The 19,259-nt window shown below is 44.5% G+C and overlaps 1 protein-coding gene across 2 annotated transcripts in view; it reads left to right on the top strand.

Moving 5' to 3' along the window:
• The first annotated feature begins 1,348 nt into the window (after positions 1 to 1,348).
• LOC126266694 (neural cell adhesion molecule 2) overlaps positions 1,349 to 19,259 on the top strand; it is a 571,136-nt gene continuing 553,225 nt past the window's right edge. For both annotated transcript variants that reach the window (XM_049971131.1, XM_049971132.1), the window contains exon 1: positions 1,349 to 1,475. In XM_049971131.1, the coding sequence (XP_049827088.1) occupies positions 1,432 to 1,475 (44 nt within the window). In that variant the 5' untranslated portion in view covers positions 1,349 to 1,431. The remainder of the gene's footprint in view (positions 1,476 to 19,259) is intronic.

The following is a 19,259-nucleotide window of genomic DNA, read 5'->3' as shown; positions in this document are numbered from 1 at the left end:
TAATTGTGATAGCTTCCTGAGCAGGCTCACCGTACACCGTTGCAGTTAGACAGTCAAATGGAAGTCATGTGTTCTCTTCATTGCTATCAGTTTGCCTGATGATAATGTTTCGATTGAAACTGGTAGCAAATAAAGTCTTATTTTATCAACAGCTGCTAATGGTTCATAAAAATTTATCCATGGCGTCGTGGATGTTGAAAACAAAATACAGGTTCTACCACCGTTTAGAAAGGAAAAGGTCTAAATTTCTTTTAGTGGTCCTGCATTGTGAAGGTGGCTCAGCCTACTTTTTAACTTTCACAAATTTGATTTTCTTCAAATTTATAAAAAATTATCTACTATTATAAAACTTTTCCAGTTAATACACAGCTCTGTGGGTTAGAAGCTCTTTCTACATCTACATTTATACTCCACAAGCCACCCAACGGTGTGTGGCGGAGGGCACTTTACGTGCAACTGTCATTACCTCCCTTTCCTGTTCCAGTCGCGTGTGGTTGGCGGGAAGAACGACTGCCTGAAAGCCTCCGTGCGCGCTCTAATCTCTCTAATTTTACATTCGTGATCTCCTCTCGAGGACTAAGTAGGGGAAAGCAATATATTCGATACCTCATCCAGAAACGCACCCTCTCGAAACCTGGCGAGCAAGCTACACCGCGGTGCAGAGCGCCTCTCTTGCAGAGTCTGCCACTTGAGTTTGCTGAACATCTCCGTAACGCTATCACGGTTACCAAATAACCCTGTGACGAAACGCGCCGCTCTTCTTTGGGTCTTCTCTATCTCCTCCGTCAACCCGATCTGGTACGCATCCCACACTGATGAACAATACTCAAGTATAGGTCGAACAAGTGTTTTGTTAGCCACCTCCTTTGTTGATGGACATTTTCTAAGGACTCTCGCAATGAATCTCAACCTGGTACCCGCCTTACCAACAATTAATTTTATATGATCATTCCACTTCAAATCGTTCCGCACGCGTACTCCCAGATATTTTACGGAAGTAACTGCTATCAGTGTTTGTTCCGCTGTCGTATAATCATGCAATAAAGGATCCTTCTTTCTATGTATTCGCAATACATTACATTTGTCTATGTTAAGGGTCAGTTGCCACTCCCTGCACCAAGTGCCTATCCGCTGCAGATCTTCGTGCATTTCGCTACAATTTTCTAATGCTGCAACTTCTCTGTATACTACAGCATCATCCGCGAAAAGCCGCATGGAACCTCCGACACTATGTACTAGGTCATTTATATATATTGTGAAAAGCAACGTAAATGTATTTAGGCACTTGACAGAATTCTACACGACAAAAGATGTAATTCCTTTCTCTCTTTCCTTGTTGCAGTTCCCATCGTGGATGTCCAGGGTGTTCAGAACAAGAAAGTAGCACTGCCGTGTGATATCGAGCCACGCAACAAGGAAGACCAGGTCTACATGGTGCTCTGGTTCAAAGAGGCAGACGGTGAACCTTTGTACAGGTCTGTATACGCTACGTGGCAGTTTTGTCCACTGCTGCGTGCAAAAGCAATTGTGTGTGTGTGTGTGTGTGTGTGTGTGTGTGTGTGTGGCTCATCGCACTGAGTAAATGTTCTCAGCATGCTTTCATAGCTTCCTCTAACTATTCCTATTCCCTTTAGATTGCATATTTGCAAAGGAATACTTCGTCGTAATTTTTCTTCTTTCTGTGTTTTTTGATTCGAATTACACAATCTTAAAGTGTAAATCTGAATAAATTGCGCTACAAGTGTCATTATTTTCTTAAAGTTGAAGGAATACTTCAGTTAATAAATAGCATCTGTTATGAGAACGAAGTCTTTCGCGAGGGCACTGCAATGTAATCATCCACGGACTTCTTTTCGCACCTATTCAGTCTAAAACCAAGAGCTTTACGAAGAGGATGGAAGTAATGTAAATCATCCACGGACTTCTTTTCGCACCTATTCAGGCTAAAACCAAGAGCTTTACGAAGAGGAAGGAAGTAGTTGTCGAAAGCTCCTGGTTTCATCATGAATTGACGCAGTAGTATGTCTGAGAATGTTTCATGCAGGAAATGTTATGGACTAAATTGAAGGAAAATAAATCTGGTGCCCAACATCAGTGTAAATGTAGTACATCCTGGTAGGGAATCAAAAAATTAATGTTTTTAATCGCGTAAATTGGCAGTGCTGCTTCTTTTTCTTCCTGTCTCCCATTCCAGCCTTCATTTCCTATCTCGACCCTGCTCGCTACTCTTTTTCAGTCTGACCCATTCCCTCTCTCATACTAAACAATCGTGCACAGAAGTAAGAACGACACGCACTGAAACACTTAACGGGGCATCAGTAGGCTATATTTCCTTTAAAGACAGCGTTTGAAATAGATAATTAAAACGCACCGACATGATGTGATACCATTGGCTCGAGAGGGCGTTCATAAATTCAGTTTCTTTCCACCGTAACACGATACTTTTTAGGACACAGAGTACTGGTCAAATTTTAAACAACGACTAAAGCCAGATTCCTACATGAAAGAAAATGATGATATCAATAATTTCAGTCGCCTCCGGACAACTAACAACGTGCGGAATAACTTGCCGGTTAACAGTTTGCTAATAGGTATGTGAAGTTTCGCTGTGGTTTGGCTTGGGCTCAAGTTGGCGCTCTAGTAATTCGTCTCCATTTCCAGTAGTTTTACGCGTAACCAGTAATAACTGTAAGAGGGCTTGCGCTGAAGGATAGCTTTGTGCGCCTCCGAACCGACGGCCCTCGCAACACTTGATGGATGAACCCTGCGACAGAAGATTAACGAGATGGCTTGCACCTGAATGGGATTACCAGCAGTCGATTTGGACAATTGATCATTCACTTAATGTCCATCTGAACACGTCTCTAGGTTCCTGTTATATTCCTACCGACAACTGACAATGTGAATGACTTCTTCTTCGTGTGACACTGCTATCCGGATATTTACGATTAAACAGTTGTAATAACATACTACGTTATTTATAGTTCAGTAATTAGTGTCTACTTAGATTTTAATGTAAATTAGTGCTGTTCCAAACCTAATAGATCTTGCATGCATCGACTCTGTCTAGTGTATCGTTATTGTTTTCTTAAAAACGTACCTTCACTTCTTTATTGCCTCTTTGTCGGACAATTGCATCAGAAGCTGCTATCTTCCGCGATTCACATTACTCCATTATTCTTTGACTAATGCTTTTGTTTGCACCTATTCATTTTTCTAAATCCAATAAACTATTGAATCTTCTTCTTCATCCAGGCCCTTTTTCGATTTCTGAAACTGTCTAGAGATTACTGTGGTTGCGTCTCTCGCTCCATTCCCGAAAGGAAAGAACCAGAATCACAATTACACTGCGTAGTGAGCTGGTGATGAGACGTTTGATTAGTATCCAGAAATAAAGAACTTACTGTAAGTTTCCTTAAGTCACACCTCCAATCCTTATATTCACATTGTGGGTTTCAAGCATTACGGCATAAAAGAATTTGCCATCAACGAGACGAACTTAATCACTGATTTTATATCATGAAACAGATTAGATCAAGAGCCTTAGGTATCCTGTCCGGTGGAATAAGACCACAAAATAAGTCATTATGAAAAATAAGCAACTATGGAACCTATAATATTTGAGTAACAGGGATCACACATTAAACTATTTTGTATACCATAGTGTCAAATAGTTGAGCTTAAACAACAAACGAAATCATTTTCGTCTCCGACGATGTACCTTAATCAGAAGAAATTAAAATTTGGCACGAGGAAGGGCATCCGGTCACTCTGTAACAAATGCCAAATCCTATCATAACGATGCCGATCCCGTGTAGGTAAGGAATAAAAGCAAGAGGAAAGAAGAACTGAAGAAGACATTATTTTTTGCTTACAGGAGTGTCTAGTAGGCCCTCACATATTCTGAGATGTTCTGAAACCATAAAGGTTCACCTAAAAAGTAAAAAACCCGAAATAGTCTTCCGCAAAAACAAATCAATTGCTGTTATAAGTGTTTACCATTACCTGCCATATAAGTATGGTTTTGTCATGGCATGCATGGTCCGCATCTAGTTAATCAAGCATTGAAATGGTAGTTTCTCATAAGGATTTGAGTTTGAGCTTGGACAAGTCTTTCATGATGTTTGAGGGGCAGCAGTGTGTTTCCTCGCTATTATCAAGCAAATTCTCTAATGGGTCCACATCCGTATAACACGCTGTTCAGTTCATGCTTTGAATATTGTTGTCTGAGGGAAATTTGCCTACGAGACAAGTTCGTTGTGAATGGTCTTTATCTTTCATGGGTAAGAGGGTTGTTATTCGTGTATTGTAGTTATTCTGTGTTAGCATGTACTTACCGAAGTTGGGAAACTGCAACCGTTGTGGGTTGCTCCTTTGCACTGTCTCCTGCTCTTGAAGTGCTAACAAACAGGGATGACCTTGTAGATCCCCATTACTGCGACAATACGTACTGAACCGGTATTGGCCATTAAATTGTTGAATAAATTACGTCGCTACACAACGGAGCCGTAATAGTGGTGAGACTCTGCCTGAAGATGGCACTGAGCGATTAAGCTCTGACCTAGAAAACTAAGGCCACAAACGCTTACAGCACTTACGTAAATTACGTACTCATTTACTCCATTAATGTGTGAGTGTTTAACGAATAACAAAAGACTTACTGAATAGCTTTGCGTGTAAAGAATAATTCGTTACCGAATGATTCACGGATACTTTTTCTATTTTCCAGTATAGCGCAGCGTGTTTTTCCTTACACTAGCCCTGCTTGTGTTAGGTGGTCGGGGAAGTTTTTTTAGTGTGCACTTCGTGTTCTAGAACGTGCTTTTTATCGTCATATGTGCTGAATCGTCATTTCTGATTGATGACACAGGCCTACTTCTGTCACTTTGTAAGAATTGTTGGTGAACTTTCGGTTTCATCTGAAGCTGTTCATTTTCAGCGAAAGAATTTGTGGCGTAATAACCGTACCTGAAACACAGCTGTGGCGGTTGTTATCAACATTTAACTGATTCAACTGCGAAGCGCACGACATTATTCGCATTAAGTTCTGAACTTACGTTCGTGGTTCACTATAATCTGTTGCTCTTTACCATTCAAGATACTATGGCTACGTAGTTTGATAGTAAACATTAGTCTTTCTTGAATAAAACTACGAGGCCTCAAGCAAACATATTTACCAACATATTTTGTAAACTAAGGTAATGTATACGTTGAATGGCACATATTATTGTTTCCTTATGTCTTATATGGTAACGCAATATAAATTACGGAATAGTTCATATAATCTTTTATCTTTGTGGATATCATTCGAAAGAAGCCTTAGTCAAGAGCAATCGAGCGTCAAACCTGTTTCACCTGCAGAAACTATTGTTCATACATCATCATCGTCGATATCGTTCCAGTTTTCGTATATCTACCGAAGAAGCGAGTATGTGCACTATCAGTGGACAAACAGCAGCACTGGCTCTCCGCATCCGTTCAGTAACTACGTTCAAACATATTTCGTAGGTTGGATGTAAAAAATATGAAATATAAGAAGCGAATGGGTCGTAAGAACGTTTTATGAAGATTTCTGTCATCAATGATTGTGGATTGCATTAACTCGTCCAGCAAAGAAAGCTTCCGTTTCTAATTCTGTATAGCAGATTTTCCTTTTCCATTTACTTCGTGAGACAAACTAAGGGATAACTCTTCAGTCAGGTTTAGGACCTGACGCTGGCCTGTAATTAATGGCTGTGCCAATATTTCACATGAAAGCCCTATAGCTGTTCTGAAGAGGACGTAATTACGATGGTGTGGACAGACCTGCAATCCCTACTCACATCTCTAACGTACTGTTTATCCTCAGTAAGTGTTCCAATTAACTACACGCTGGATTTAGAATTTTCCCCTGAGCGACTGTTAAATGACAGTGTCGCGGGTCAGCTACTGTTGAGTGGTGTTACTGGTGTCTTGCGCAAATAATGAGTACGTGTGTGCACCTGTTATTGTCCGAGCGGCCTTCTGTTAGGCAATGTCAACTTGGAAGCGTGCTTGTCACTAGTGAAGTTTTGTCAGTGTCATTCAAGGAGTGTAGATTCTCTCACAGCATCTCGAAGTCTGGTCTCCATCAAAGAAAATGATTTTGAGATGTTTCTGTCATTTGGTGGTATACACATGGTAATCATTTGTTGAAATGTGATCTTTTTTTTTTACTCTACTGTTCAGATGGTAGCATTAGAGTTGAAGATAACTTCACCTCTCAGCCCACTTCATTTTCCCCCTAAACTCGAACATTATTGCAGAGGCTCTCCAGCTGTATTGGAATAGCATCTCACCATCTCTGATGTATATATTCAGACTGAAGCAACGATTGAAAATTGGTACCGAGGCTAGGATTCGAATGCAGGTATCCGGCTCGGTACGCCGATACACGTTTCTTTTGAGGCCGACGTAGTATTTCAGAATAATGGAAGAGTCTCTCCAACGGTCTTCGAGATTAGAGGGAATACCAAGTGAGCTGAGGCGTGAACGGTAACTTAGACGGAGGAGGGAGGCGTACTTGGGTAGTCCCTGCAGTCGTACAAAACAACTGTGCCAGGGCGGTTAAGTGTTTAGTGCATCTTGTAACGCGCCCGGGGGTACAAATGGGGATGGGGTCCCTTAAACTGCTCTTCTCACTTCTGGACCGTTTATTGACCGTGCGCCCTGTCTACTCCACGTACCTGATAATCCCGCGTCGGTCGTACTGTCCTGCTCCACACTGCTGTTGGCTTGCCTGAAATTCTTTATCGAAATACCGTATACAGGCGGTTTAGGGGAGCCACTCACCCTTAAAACACACGACTGCTCTATGTCTGGTATGAACATATATACACTCCTGGAAATTGAAATAAGAACACCGTGAATTCATTGTCCCAGGAAGGGGAAACTTTATTGACACATTCCTGGGGTCAGATACATCACATGATCACACTGACAGAACCACAGGCACATAGACACAGGCAACAGAGCATGCACAATGTCGGCACTAGTACAGTGTATATCCACCTTTCGCAGCAATGCAGGCTGCTATTCTCCCATGGAAACGATCGTAGAGATGCTGGATGTAGTCCTGTGGAACGGCTTGCCATGCCATTTCCACCTGGCGCCTCAGTTGGACCAGCGTTCGTGCTGGACGTGCAGACCGCGTGAGACGACGCTTCATCCAGTCCCAAACATGCTCAATGGGGGACAGATCAGGAGATCTTGCTGGCCAGGGTAGTTGACTTACACCTTCTAGAGCACGTTGGGTGGCACGGGATCCATGTGGACGTGCATTGTCCTGTTGGAACAGCAAGTTCCCTTGCCGGTCTAGGAATGGTAGAACGATGGGTTCGATGACGGTTTGGATGTACCGTGCACTATTCAGTGTCCCCTCGACGATCACCAGAGGTGTACGGCCAGTGTAGGAGATCGCTGCCCACACCATGATGCCGGGTGTTGGCCCTGTGTGCCTCGGTCGTATGCAGTCCTGATTGTGGCGCTCACCTGCACGGCGCCAAACACGCATACGACCATCATTGGCACCAAGGCAGAAGCGACTCTCATCGCTGAAGACGACACGTCTCCATTCGTCCCTCCATTCACGCCTGTCGCGACACGACTGGAGGCGGGCTGCACGACTTTGGGGCGTGAGCAGACGACGGCCTAACGGTGTGCGGGACCGTAGCCCAGCTTCATGGAGACGGTTGCGAATGGTCCTCGCCGATACCCCAGGAGCAACAGTGTCCCTAATTTGCTGGGAAGTGGCGGTGCGGTCCCCTACGGCACTGCGTAGGATCCTACGGCCTTGGCGTGCATCCGTGCGTCGCTGCCGTCCGGTCCCAGGTCGACGGGCACGTGCACCTTCCGCCAACCACTGGCGACAACATCGATGTACTGCGGAGACCTCACGACCCACGTGTTGAGCAATTCGGCGGTACGTCCACCTGGCCTCCCGCATGCCCACTATACGCCCTCGCTCAAAGTCGGTCAACTGCACATACGGTTCACGTCCACGCTGTCGCGGCATGCTACCAGTGTTAAAGACTGCGATGGAGCTCCGTATGCCACGGCAAACTGGCTGACACTGACGGCGGCGGTGCACAAATGCTGCGCAGCTAGCGCCATTCGACGGCCAACACCGCGGTTCCTGGTGTGTCCGCTATGCCGTGCGTGTGATCATTGCTTGTACAGCCCTCTCGCAGTGTCCGGAGCAAGTATGGTGGGTCTGACACACCGGTGTCAATGTGTTCTTTTTTCCATTTCCAGGAGTGTATTCTGAGACGATATGGAAATCACAGGTTGCACTATTTACACTCTAAATGTTTATCCCAATTAACAATATTGACGATTAACAGTCCAAAATATCATTCGGATTAACGCAGGTGTAGCCGACACGGCGTGGGTGATTGTTGATGATGCGGAAGCCGAATGATCGCACGAAAGTTCTTACGCTCGTCACGCGTACACAGATATTTGGTACCAGTCCTCCTTGACACTAGTAATGATTTTTTAACACTGTTCGTAAAGGTAGTTTGTCAGTTCTCAGATGGTTAAAATGGCTCTGAGTACTATGGCATCTGACGTCATGAGTCCCCTAGAACTTAGAACTACTTAAACCTAACTAGCCTAAGGACATCACACATATCCATGCCTGAGGCAGGATTCGAACCTGCGACTGCAGCAGTCGCGCGGTTCCGGACTGAAGCGTCTAGAACCGCTCGGCCATTCCGGCCGGCTTCAGTTCTCAGTTTTCAAAAAAAAAAAAAAAAAAAAAAAGTTCAAATGTGTGTGTGAAATCTTATGGGACTTAACTGCTAAGGTCATCAGTTCGTAAGCTTACACACTACTTAACCTAAATTATCCTAAGGACAAATACACACACTCACGACCGAGGGAGGATTCGAACCTCCGCCGGGACCAGCCGCACAGTCCATTCTCAGTTTTCACTTGTGCGAGAGTGCGTGTAACCGTCGCTGCGCGGCTTATTGTCGATAGTGCGGAAACGATGATCGAACGCACGTCTTCATGCTCGCTGCAAATCACTGGCACTTGATTGCACTCTTTTGTGGTAACTGATTTTCACTCATTCACATCAGTTCATTCTGGGAGACCGAACACGGTGCGGATGGTTGATACAGTACGGTACGATACGCAACGAGAGGATACACAATATATTATCGGCGGCACTGCTCTTCTTTAATTACTTCTTAACCCATTTTCCTCTGAACTATTTCCATATTTCATCACTTCACTATAACAGCCATTGTAGCAACACTTCAACTTCCATACTAACAATGCCTCTCACATGCAGAGCAACACACTACACAACATAACCGTTCCGTGTCCGGTGCTCGACTCTACAGACGCGGTTGCCCGCAAAGGTACTCCACAACTAAGGCAGCGATATGACAATACACTTTCAATCTGCCTAGCGAGTAGAAGATCCGTGTTCGAATCCTTTTCTTGCTACAAATTTTCGTTCGTCGCTTCATTTTACGTATACAGGGTGTTACAAAAAGGTACGGCCAAACTTTCAGGGAAACATTCCTCACACACGAATAAAGAAATGATGTTTGGATATATGCCCGGAAACGCTTAATTTTCATGTTAGAGCTCATTTCAGTTTCGTCAGTAAGTACTGTACTTCCTCAATTCACCGCCATGATTTCATACGGGATACTCTACCTGTGCTGCTAGAACATGTGCCTTTAGAAGTACGACACAACATGTGGTTCATGCACGATGGCCGGCCGCGGTGGTCTAGCGGTTCTAGGCGCTCAGTCCGGAACCGCGCGACTTCTACGGTCGCAGGTTCGAATCCTGCCTCGGGCATGGATGTGTGTGATGTCCTTACGTTAATTAGGTTGAAGTAGTTCTAAGTTGTAGAGGACTGATGACCACAGATGTTAAGTCCCATAGTGCTCAGAGCCATTTGAACCATTTTCATGCACGATGGAGCTCCTGCACATTTTGTTTGTACGCTTCTCAACAACAGATTCGGTGACCGATGGATTGGTAGAGGCGGACCAATTCCATGGTCTCCACGCTCTCCTGATCTCAACCCTGTTGACTTTCATTTATGGGGGGATTTGAAAGCTCTTGTCTACGCAGCCCCGGTACCAAATGTAGAGACTCTTCGTGCTCGTATTGTGGACGGCTGTGATACAATACGCCATTCTCCAGGACTACATCAGCGTATCAGGGATTCCATGCGACGGAGGGTGGATGCATGTATCCTCGCTAACGGAGCACGTTTTGAACATTTCCTGTAACAAAGTGTTTCATGTCACGCTGGTACGTTCTGTTGCTGTCTGTTTCCATTCCATGATTAATGTGTTTTGAAGAGAAGGAATAAAATGAGCTCTAACTTGGAAAGTTAGCGTTTGCGGACACATGTCCACATAACATATTTTCTTTGTGCTTGAGGAATGTGCCCTTAAAGTTTGGCCGTACCTTTTTGTAACATCCTGTATACTTTCTGTCTACCTCCCCACCACCCGCACCACACACTCAGAAACGCACGCGCATTCGTATTTCAAACATATGGCAGAATCTATAGAACTAATTTCCTTTAAAATAATTGATTTGTCTCCCAGAAAGCTATATTAATATGTTAGTAGGCACATTATTCACTCTAAATAGTGTGTTTAGTCTGTTGCAAAATTTTTGTCCGGAAAGCATTAAGTACTATAGTAAAGGGGTTACCGTTTGTTACTGCAGTGTGCTAACGAAGGTTATGTGGTCGATGTCCTGGCCGCACTACAGTCACAGAGGGTGAGTTAATCAGTTGTAGCCGATAGAGGTGCCGTCTGAACCTTCTGTGTTTAAATCGGAGGCGTAGTATGTTAATAGCAAATCTATTACGGAGTTCACGTCCGCTCGATAAGTCTGTACCTCATATTCCAGTAGGCGAAACCCTCCCCCCCCCCCCCCCTTCATCCTCCGCCACCATCTCATCACATACGGACGCCAATAAGTAAACGACTCCTTGAAGGTTTCAGAAGTGTTCAAAAAATGGTTCAAATGGCTCTGAGCATTATGGGACTCAACTTCTGAGGTCATTAGTCCCCCAGAACTTAGAAGTAGTTAAACCTAACTAACCTAAGGACATCACACACATCCATGCCCGAGGCAGGATTCGAACCTGCGACCGTAGCGGTCTCGCGGTTCCTGACTGCAGCGCCTTGAACCGCACGGCCACTTCGGCCGGCAAGTAATATATATTTACTAAGATGGTATCTTTTCTTTCGGAAGTGTCCGGAAGTGTCCCCGTTGACGAATGTCAACGCCTGTAAGCAGCTAAGGGTGTTCATTTCATGGAAATAAATAAGTCGAACTTCCCTACAAGTTGCGGATGCAATCGCGTATGCCCTGAGTGCGAATGCTCCTTGTCGTAGCTGCAGCCTGCAAATTAACCTGAAGCGGGCCGGTGCTTCACCAGGGGCGCGGTGAGTGGGTGTATATCGCAGCGGCTGCGTTCGACGTCCGGCGGTCAGTGCACAGTGGTGCGTGGCGCGGCGCGGCGTGGGCGACAGCGCAGGCGCCGCCCAGCCGCCCAGCCGCCCAGCCGCCCAGCGTACGTGCTGCCGCAGCTGCCACGTGTGTAATCACATTACGGCCCGGACAGATTACCGGCATTAACCAGTGTACACAGAGATGCACTGCAGCCCGTCACGGCGCCGGCCGCCCTACGTTGTCCAGACCCACCGCCGCGCCGCGCCGAACGGCTCTCTCTAGTAACTCGCCGTGCTGCCGACACCGTACTTGATGCTTTCAACGTTTATGGGGACCTCCCAAGTAGACGGCTCCAATCGGATGTCTATCCCGATGCTTAGATAAACTTCTAATGAGCGACAAGGCCGATTATGAAAAAACCATCGTTACTATCTTTGTAAGTCTCCATCTCCTTTAATCCAATCGGAAGAAAAAGACATGTAGCGGATTTCACGATCGTTTCATCGGCAGTCAGTATGCTCTCTGCCGAGAGGACATCAAGACTCATAGCAGTAGCTGCTACGAAGTTACTGACTTTATTCCAGAAAAACAAAAACTACGAAAAATAAAGTGAAGTTCCAACATAATGGTGGATAGGACGAGAAACTTGGGTATGATATATTTTTATTTTTTTCATCACCCCTCACAGTTACGATAATAGTCGATTCTTTTTGGCTACTACACTACTTGCCATTAAAATTGCTACACGACGACGATGACGTGCTACGGACGCGAAATTTAACCGACAGGCTGAAGATGGAATACGCAAATTATTAGCTTTTCAGAACGTTCACACAAGGTTGGTGCCGGTGGCTACACCTACAACGTGCTGATATGAGGAATATTTCCAACCGTTTTCTCATACACAAACAGCAGTTGACCGGCGTTGCCTGGTGAAACGTTGTTGTGATGCCTCGTGTAAGGAGGAGAAATGAGTACGATCACGCTTCCGACTTTGATAAAGGTCGGATTGGAGCCTGTAACAATTGCGGTTTATCCTATAGCGACATTGCTACTCGCATTGGTCGAAATCCAGTGACTGTTAGCAGAAAATGGAATCGGTGGGTTCAGGAGGGTAATACGGAATGCCGTGCTGGATCCCAATGGCCTCGTATCACTAGCAGTCCAAATGACAGGCATCCTATTCGCATGGCTGTAACGGATTGTGCAGCCATGTCTCGATCCCTGAGTCAACAGATGGGGACGTTTGCAAGACTACAACCATCTGCATGAACAATTCGACGACGTTTGCAGCAGCATGGAGTATCAGCTCGGAGACCTTGGCTGCGGTTACCCTTGAACTGCATCATAGACAGGAGCGCCTGCGATGGTGTACTCAACGACGATCCTGGGTGCACGAATGGTAAAATGTAATTTTTTCGGATGAATCCAGGTTCTGTGTACAGCATCATGATGGTCGCTTCCGTGTTTGGCGACTGTTCGACTGCTGCAATGGCCAGTACATTCTCCAGATCTCTCACCAACTGAAAACGTCTGGTGGCCGAGCAACGCCTCGTCACAATACGCCAGTCACTACTCTTGATAAATGTGGTATCGTGTTGAAGCTGCATGGGCAGCTGTACCTGTTCACGCCTTGCAAACTCTGTTTGACTCAATTCCCAGTCGTTTCAAGGCCGTTATTACGGCCAGATTTGGTTGTTCTGGGTACTGATTTCTCAGGTTGTATGCACCCAAATAGCGTGAAAATGTAATCACATGTCAGTTCTAGTATAATATATTTTTACAATGAATACCCGTTTATCACCTGTATTTTTTCTTGGTGTATGAATTTTAATAGCCAATAGTGTTGTTTCGGACCATCACGTCCATTTTCAAACCGAAGTCTTGAACATTAATGTAATCACACAGTTCGTCCATGAACAGTTGAATAACAAATATTTTTATTACCTTTTAGAAATCATTACGTGAATAAAAAAGGGCCCAACCGTGCCGACTTACTGCCGTTTTATCCTCAGCAAACACGCGTCACTGGATGCCGACAAGGAGGGTCATGTGGTCAGCACACCGCTTTTCCGGCTATTGTCAGTCTTCGCGGCCGGAGTCACTACGTATAAATCAAGTAGCTTCTCAGTTGACATCAGAAGGGATGAGTGCAGCCCGCTTTCTGACGGAGCTCGGCAGATACGAATACAAATACTAGCCAACCCTGACAGCACTTGACTTTGCTGATATGACAGCAATCAGTGTTACACTGCGGCAAACCAAGTGAGTACATAATATGATTTCCTTCCAGTTTGCTGCGTTCGACTGGAAGGAAGCCATATTACACATTTATATGATCTTTACATTCTGCAGTCAGGTAATGATTTCTAACGAAGAATATGAACGTTTGCTACTCACATCTGTCCCGGTAGCTGAATGGTCAGCATGACGGATTGCAAATTCTCTGGGCCCGGGTTCGATTCCCGGCTGGGTCGGGGAATTATCTCCCCCCAGGTACTGGGTGTTGTGCCATCCTCATCATCTTCCTATCATCCTCATTGATTGCAGGTGGCCGAAGTGGCGTCAAATTGAAAGACCGGCACCCGGCGAACGGTCTGCCCGACGGGGGGCTCTAGCCATACGATGTGTGATTACATTTACTTTCAAGGCTATGGTTTGAAAGCGGACGTGATAATCCGACACTAGTCGCCACAAAGGAATGAATATTTTTGCTACTTTGACGGATATTGGAAAAAATAAAAAAAGTCTGACCTTTGCATCTAATTTTAATATACCATGTTTTGAATCCAGATTGAACTGTATAATTAAACGTGATGAGGTCCATTCACCTACAGGAAGAACGTGTACTAGGAAGGAGGGGAGGGGGTCTGTCATAAGCTCACCAAATGAGATCCCCCTCTTATGGGGACACAGTGGTCACTTTGGGGCTCTGTATATGGTTAGAACGGCTACCTGGCAGTTTATGTGAGCCAGTCGCTTGTATGGAATCAGCGCTGTAAGGTGGATAGACATGACAGAATGGCAGGAAAGAGCTGTCGTGGCTGGATGAGCTTATGATTATACAGTAAATGTGTTTGCCCCATTTGGCTGTCTCTCCACGCGAACTGTCCAACGTGCCTACAACGAATTGTTTACCACTTACAACGGGCACAGGCCGCAGACGAGTCTCATGCCCGGCCAGTGGCAGTCGCTTTCAGACTAGACAACAATGGCTGCTGTCAGTGAAACCTGTGCCACTTCGGTCAGTTTCCGAGCGATTGCGAACAGAAATGCACGTAATAGAGTTCTGTCATCGGATACCTAGCGAAAGCCTATTGCTCATAGGCTCACATAAAACTGGACATCTTCATGGATCAGGCAAGTCTTGCTAAGTGACCAGACAACACATAAACTGAATAGCAGCTGATTGTAAGCATGTAGTATGGTCTGACGAGGCGCAATTTTGGTTCTTTCCAAATCGTGTGTATACTAACAATGGGCTGCGACGTAAGGTGGACTGGTCTTGTAATACAAATGCTAGGAAAATCCGATGCTAGTCTGAGATTCATTCGGGCAGTCTTAAGGAAATGTAGAATCCACGAAAGAAGTGGATTATGAAACAGTGTTCTAACGGTTATTCACCCTTGTTCATCGCTCTGGGATCCTTACCACGTAGAATTTACAGAAGAGAGGCACGTTTTGTCACGGAAACGTTTAATAAATGCGAGAGCGTTATGGTTGTACTTAACTAACTACAGTGCAGTAGCTACAGGAGAGATTTCCTGTATCACAGAAGAGGGTACTCTTAAAATTCCGAGGGCTTGCGTTCGATGAAGAGTCCGGAAATTTTTGTGTAATGACTATGCCATAAAAATCAGAGAAATTAGACCTAAAGCTCTGCCTGACTGACGTTGTCCCAGTCATTGTGACTACCATTACGCTGAATGCATGGTGAATACTTTTGGACTAATGATGATCAGTTGACATAGTGGCTGTCATTATTCCGAATATGGTGAGATCCACTAGCTCGAAAGCTTGGTATTCTTGAACGGTTAGGAAAATTGACGCGCTGACCCTGCTGAGCTCAAATAATACCGTAAGATATTCTGGAACAACAGATGAAGAGCACAGGCGGATTCCATATTCCTAGATTTCCAGAAAGCTTTCGACACAGTGGCCCGCTGCCGACTATAAAGGAAGATCCAAGTGTACGGAATATATTCTCAGAAACGTAAAACACTTTTCAACTGATAGAGCCAACAACTGTTCATCAAAGACAAGGGTTCTGTCAGGAGTGTACCATGGAAGTACCTGTTTAACAGGATCGCTCTGATTCTTCATATACACAAACAATCTTTCCTATAGAGTGAGCATAAACATGCCACTGTTTGCTGGTTGGGCTGTAGTGTATGGGAAACTGTGATAATTGAATGTAGGAGAATATAGGATGACATAGAAAGAATTTCTATTTGGTGTGATGAAAGGTAAGTTGCGATAAATGTGAAAAAAATGCAAGTTAATGCAGATGACCACGAATAAAATCTTGTAATGTTTGAATACAGCATTATTGGTGTCGATTAAATATGTAGGAGTAATACTGCAAAGCAATATGTAATGGAAAGACCACATTAGAACGGTAGGAGAAACGGCAAGTGACTGATCTAGACTTATTGGGAGAATTATGGGAAAGTGTTGCTCATCTATGAAGGAGACCGCATACTGAACACTAGAGAGTGAAACGTCCCCTTTGAAAAATTGTGCAAGACTGTGCTTAAGCTGACACGCAATGTTTTTTAGCGCAATGCAATCTGACTTTCAATAATCCCTACAAAAGAATGGCCCTATGCCTTTCACAAATCACTTACCTCACAAAAATCTTGTTACTCGAACTACTGCAATACAGCGAGCGCCACTACTGCCAGCTAAATAAAAGATTCAAACTACGGAGGGCACTAACTACTGATAGGCATAGTTAGCAAATGAAAGATTTTAATAGAGGACAAACAAAGTATTTACCTCAATAGTGTTCAAGAAGCAATTCAGAGGTATGCTGCTAGATTTGTTACAGATAATTTCGATCAATATATGAGTACTTCGGAAATGCTATTTGAACTCAAAGAGGAACCCTGGAGAGGAGCGGACATGCTGCTGAGAAAGATTATCGAACCAAAGTCTGCGATAGACAGTAGAACGATCCTACTGTCACCAACGTTAATTCCACATATGCATCAAGGAAACAAATCAGGGCTGGTATAGAAGGAGATAGACGTTCATTTTACTTTCACTCGATTTGCAAGAGGAACAAAGAAATAGATAAGTAACAGTAGTATAACCTTATTTTGGCTCGTGGTGTATGTATATTATGGAGATGTAGATGCACGTAATTGTACATGTAAGAGAAAGTTTCAGAACATAAATAAAGTGTTAAGTGGGTCACACTGAGGATAAAGTTCGTTGACGAAGCAGTCCTTCTGGAAACAACAGTGTATTAGAAACCTGTTGAATGGAATGAACAAAACACACAGTTAACAGTAAAAGTTAGAGGTAGGCAAAGTAAAGACCAAAGTGTTGAAGGGTATTGGAAGAGTGCACGAATTGCTAAATGTCAAAATTAGGGAATACAAGACACTGCAAAAGAATCACAGTAATGTGAGTTGTGCAAACAAAGAAAGAATTTAAAAGTTGTCATTTTGCTTTCCGCCGCTGGAAACTTACTTTTGAATTACGAGATTGCGCCATTGTCAAGCTTTAAAATAGACACCTTAAAATAAAATTCTAAGGGCTGAAAACAAAACGAGAACTTTAAAAAAATTATGGAAGCTGTGGACGCATATTACAAGGAAATAAAGAAAACATTCTTCAATAAAAGAGCTCCAGTGGTATAAAATATTCAGTCTGAACTAAGGAACGTCATTGATTGAAAGTGAATCAGAAGTCAGGGGAAAGAAAACCTAGAAGAAACAAATTATAACTATTCTTCACTTGTGTTTCAAAATATGTCACAGCATTTTAAAATGAAGAAACACAAGTAATAATGAGAGAAAAGTGTGTTAAAACTAAATTAATGAAATAGGAACAAGTCACAGGTACTTTTTATATGGCATACTAGAATAGTTTATCTGCCACTGTACGGAATAAGGGGTACAAAGAATAATTAAATTATGTCAGACCCATGAGACATGAAAAGTTGTTAAAAAAAGTTTCATTTGTTCCTGAGAGAAGTGCATTCTATTTCTCAAAGACTATGAGGAAACCATTTGGCAATATTAATACCACTGAATGACAAATTGCTTTCGGAAGAAATGACCGTAAACAGATCACGCTCATAAATCTTCATAAACCAAATACCGTATGTTTAAATCACTGAAAACGCAAGTTGTTACAGGGCTGAAATTGTGAAATATGTTTCCATGGGCAATATAAACTCGGAAGCTGAAACTGCAAGTTAAACGAGCACACTTTTATACCCTGTAGTGCAGTGGAGACCAGGTTTTCCGAGCGTGCAAGGTCAGCCACTCGCTATTGGCAGCTGGACCATCGCGGAGTGAAATACTCGCTACGGGGATAATACTTGTTCCCCAAGCGATGAAACGTGCGCGCCGGCGGATATTATTTTCCGGTCTCCTAACTGCACCGGGAATTGTGGTGGTGTGGACGAGAACAGGAGGGGGGGAGGCGGGGTTGGAGGGAGGGGGAGGACGAGGAGTGGTAGAGGGGTGGCGGTTGGAGGCCTGTGCTGGCGGATAAAATATTCGCGCCGAGGCTGTGCGCAGCCGGACGGCGCGCTGGGGCGGCGCAGTTTTCAGCGGAGGCAGATTTAGGGCAGCGCCGGTCCCTGCAGACAAATGGCGGACGCCGGACCCGGTGCTCTTAATGTGTCGGCAGCGTCGCGGTCGTGGTCGTGCTCGTGGTCGACGCCGATGGGTAGCGACATCTTCCCAGGGCTTAGCCCGACGATGATACTTGTCTGCCCTCCAACGGAGTCTGTTGCACACTCCTGCTTCGTATGATGCTGATTACTGTCCAGTTTTATGAACTACTGAAAAAAAAAAAATGAGTAGGCCTGGAAACACGACGTCGATTTTGATCAGACGAGGGCATGTTCCACCTGGGGATTGTAGATAGATAAAGGTTTCAGTGTCGTTCACGAACAGCTAGCGTAGTGGCTTATCTACCAGTGCACCATACGTGTTCACCCTTTCATTGGGAATGTTTGCAGCAGGAGGGTTCAATATGTTACAAACGTGTAAAGGAAGCAGGCAACTATTCCACGGAAACGCACGAGTGCTTTCTACAGCCAAGTGAGAGAATTTGAGAGGGGTCCAATTGTGGCCTTCCGAGTGGTGGGAGGGTCTTTCGGACAACTGCCACACAAGGTGGACGTGATGCGTCAGTTGTGCAGCGATGCTGACGGTCACTTAAGCATTCTCACGTCCGAAGATGATCTGTATGTTCGCATCGTACAGACGCTCACCAGCATCGTCATATTGTAAGGGCAGCAGAGGCAGATTGTACAGTTACCACAGTAGAGATAAGAGCCCAAACATATCAAAACGAGCGAATCGGTTATTAGCAGTGGGACTATGGACACCTAGACCTCTATGTTGAAATAATACAAGAACAGTTTTAATCGCATTTATTATTGTTATAATACCGCCAACCGGTTTCAACCCGACGTAGGTGTCATCTTCTGGGCGTTTACACCATTGATTGATTGCTGGTGGTGTTACTCCTGTCTACATAACCACATGTAGACAGTAGTAACACCACCAGCAGTCAACCAATGGTGTAAACGCCCAGAAGAGGACCCCTACGTC

The sequence above is a fragment of the Schistocerca gregaria genome, chromosome 4, assembly GCF_023897955.1.
Source record: "Schistocerca gregaria isolate iqSchGreg1 chromosome 4, iqSchGreg1.2, whole genome shotgun sequence".
Classification (NCBI taxonomy): domain Eukaryota; kingdom Metazoa; phylum Arthropoda; class Insecta; order Orthoptera; family Acrididae; genus Schistocerca; species Schistocerca gregaria.
The sequence above is the reverse complement of the archived record's forward strand: the minus strand, read 5'-3'. Positions and strand labels throughout refer to the sequence as shown.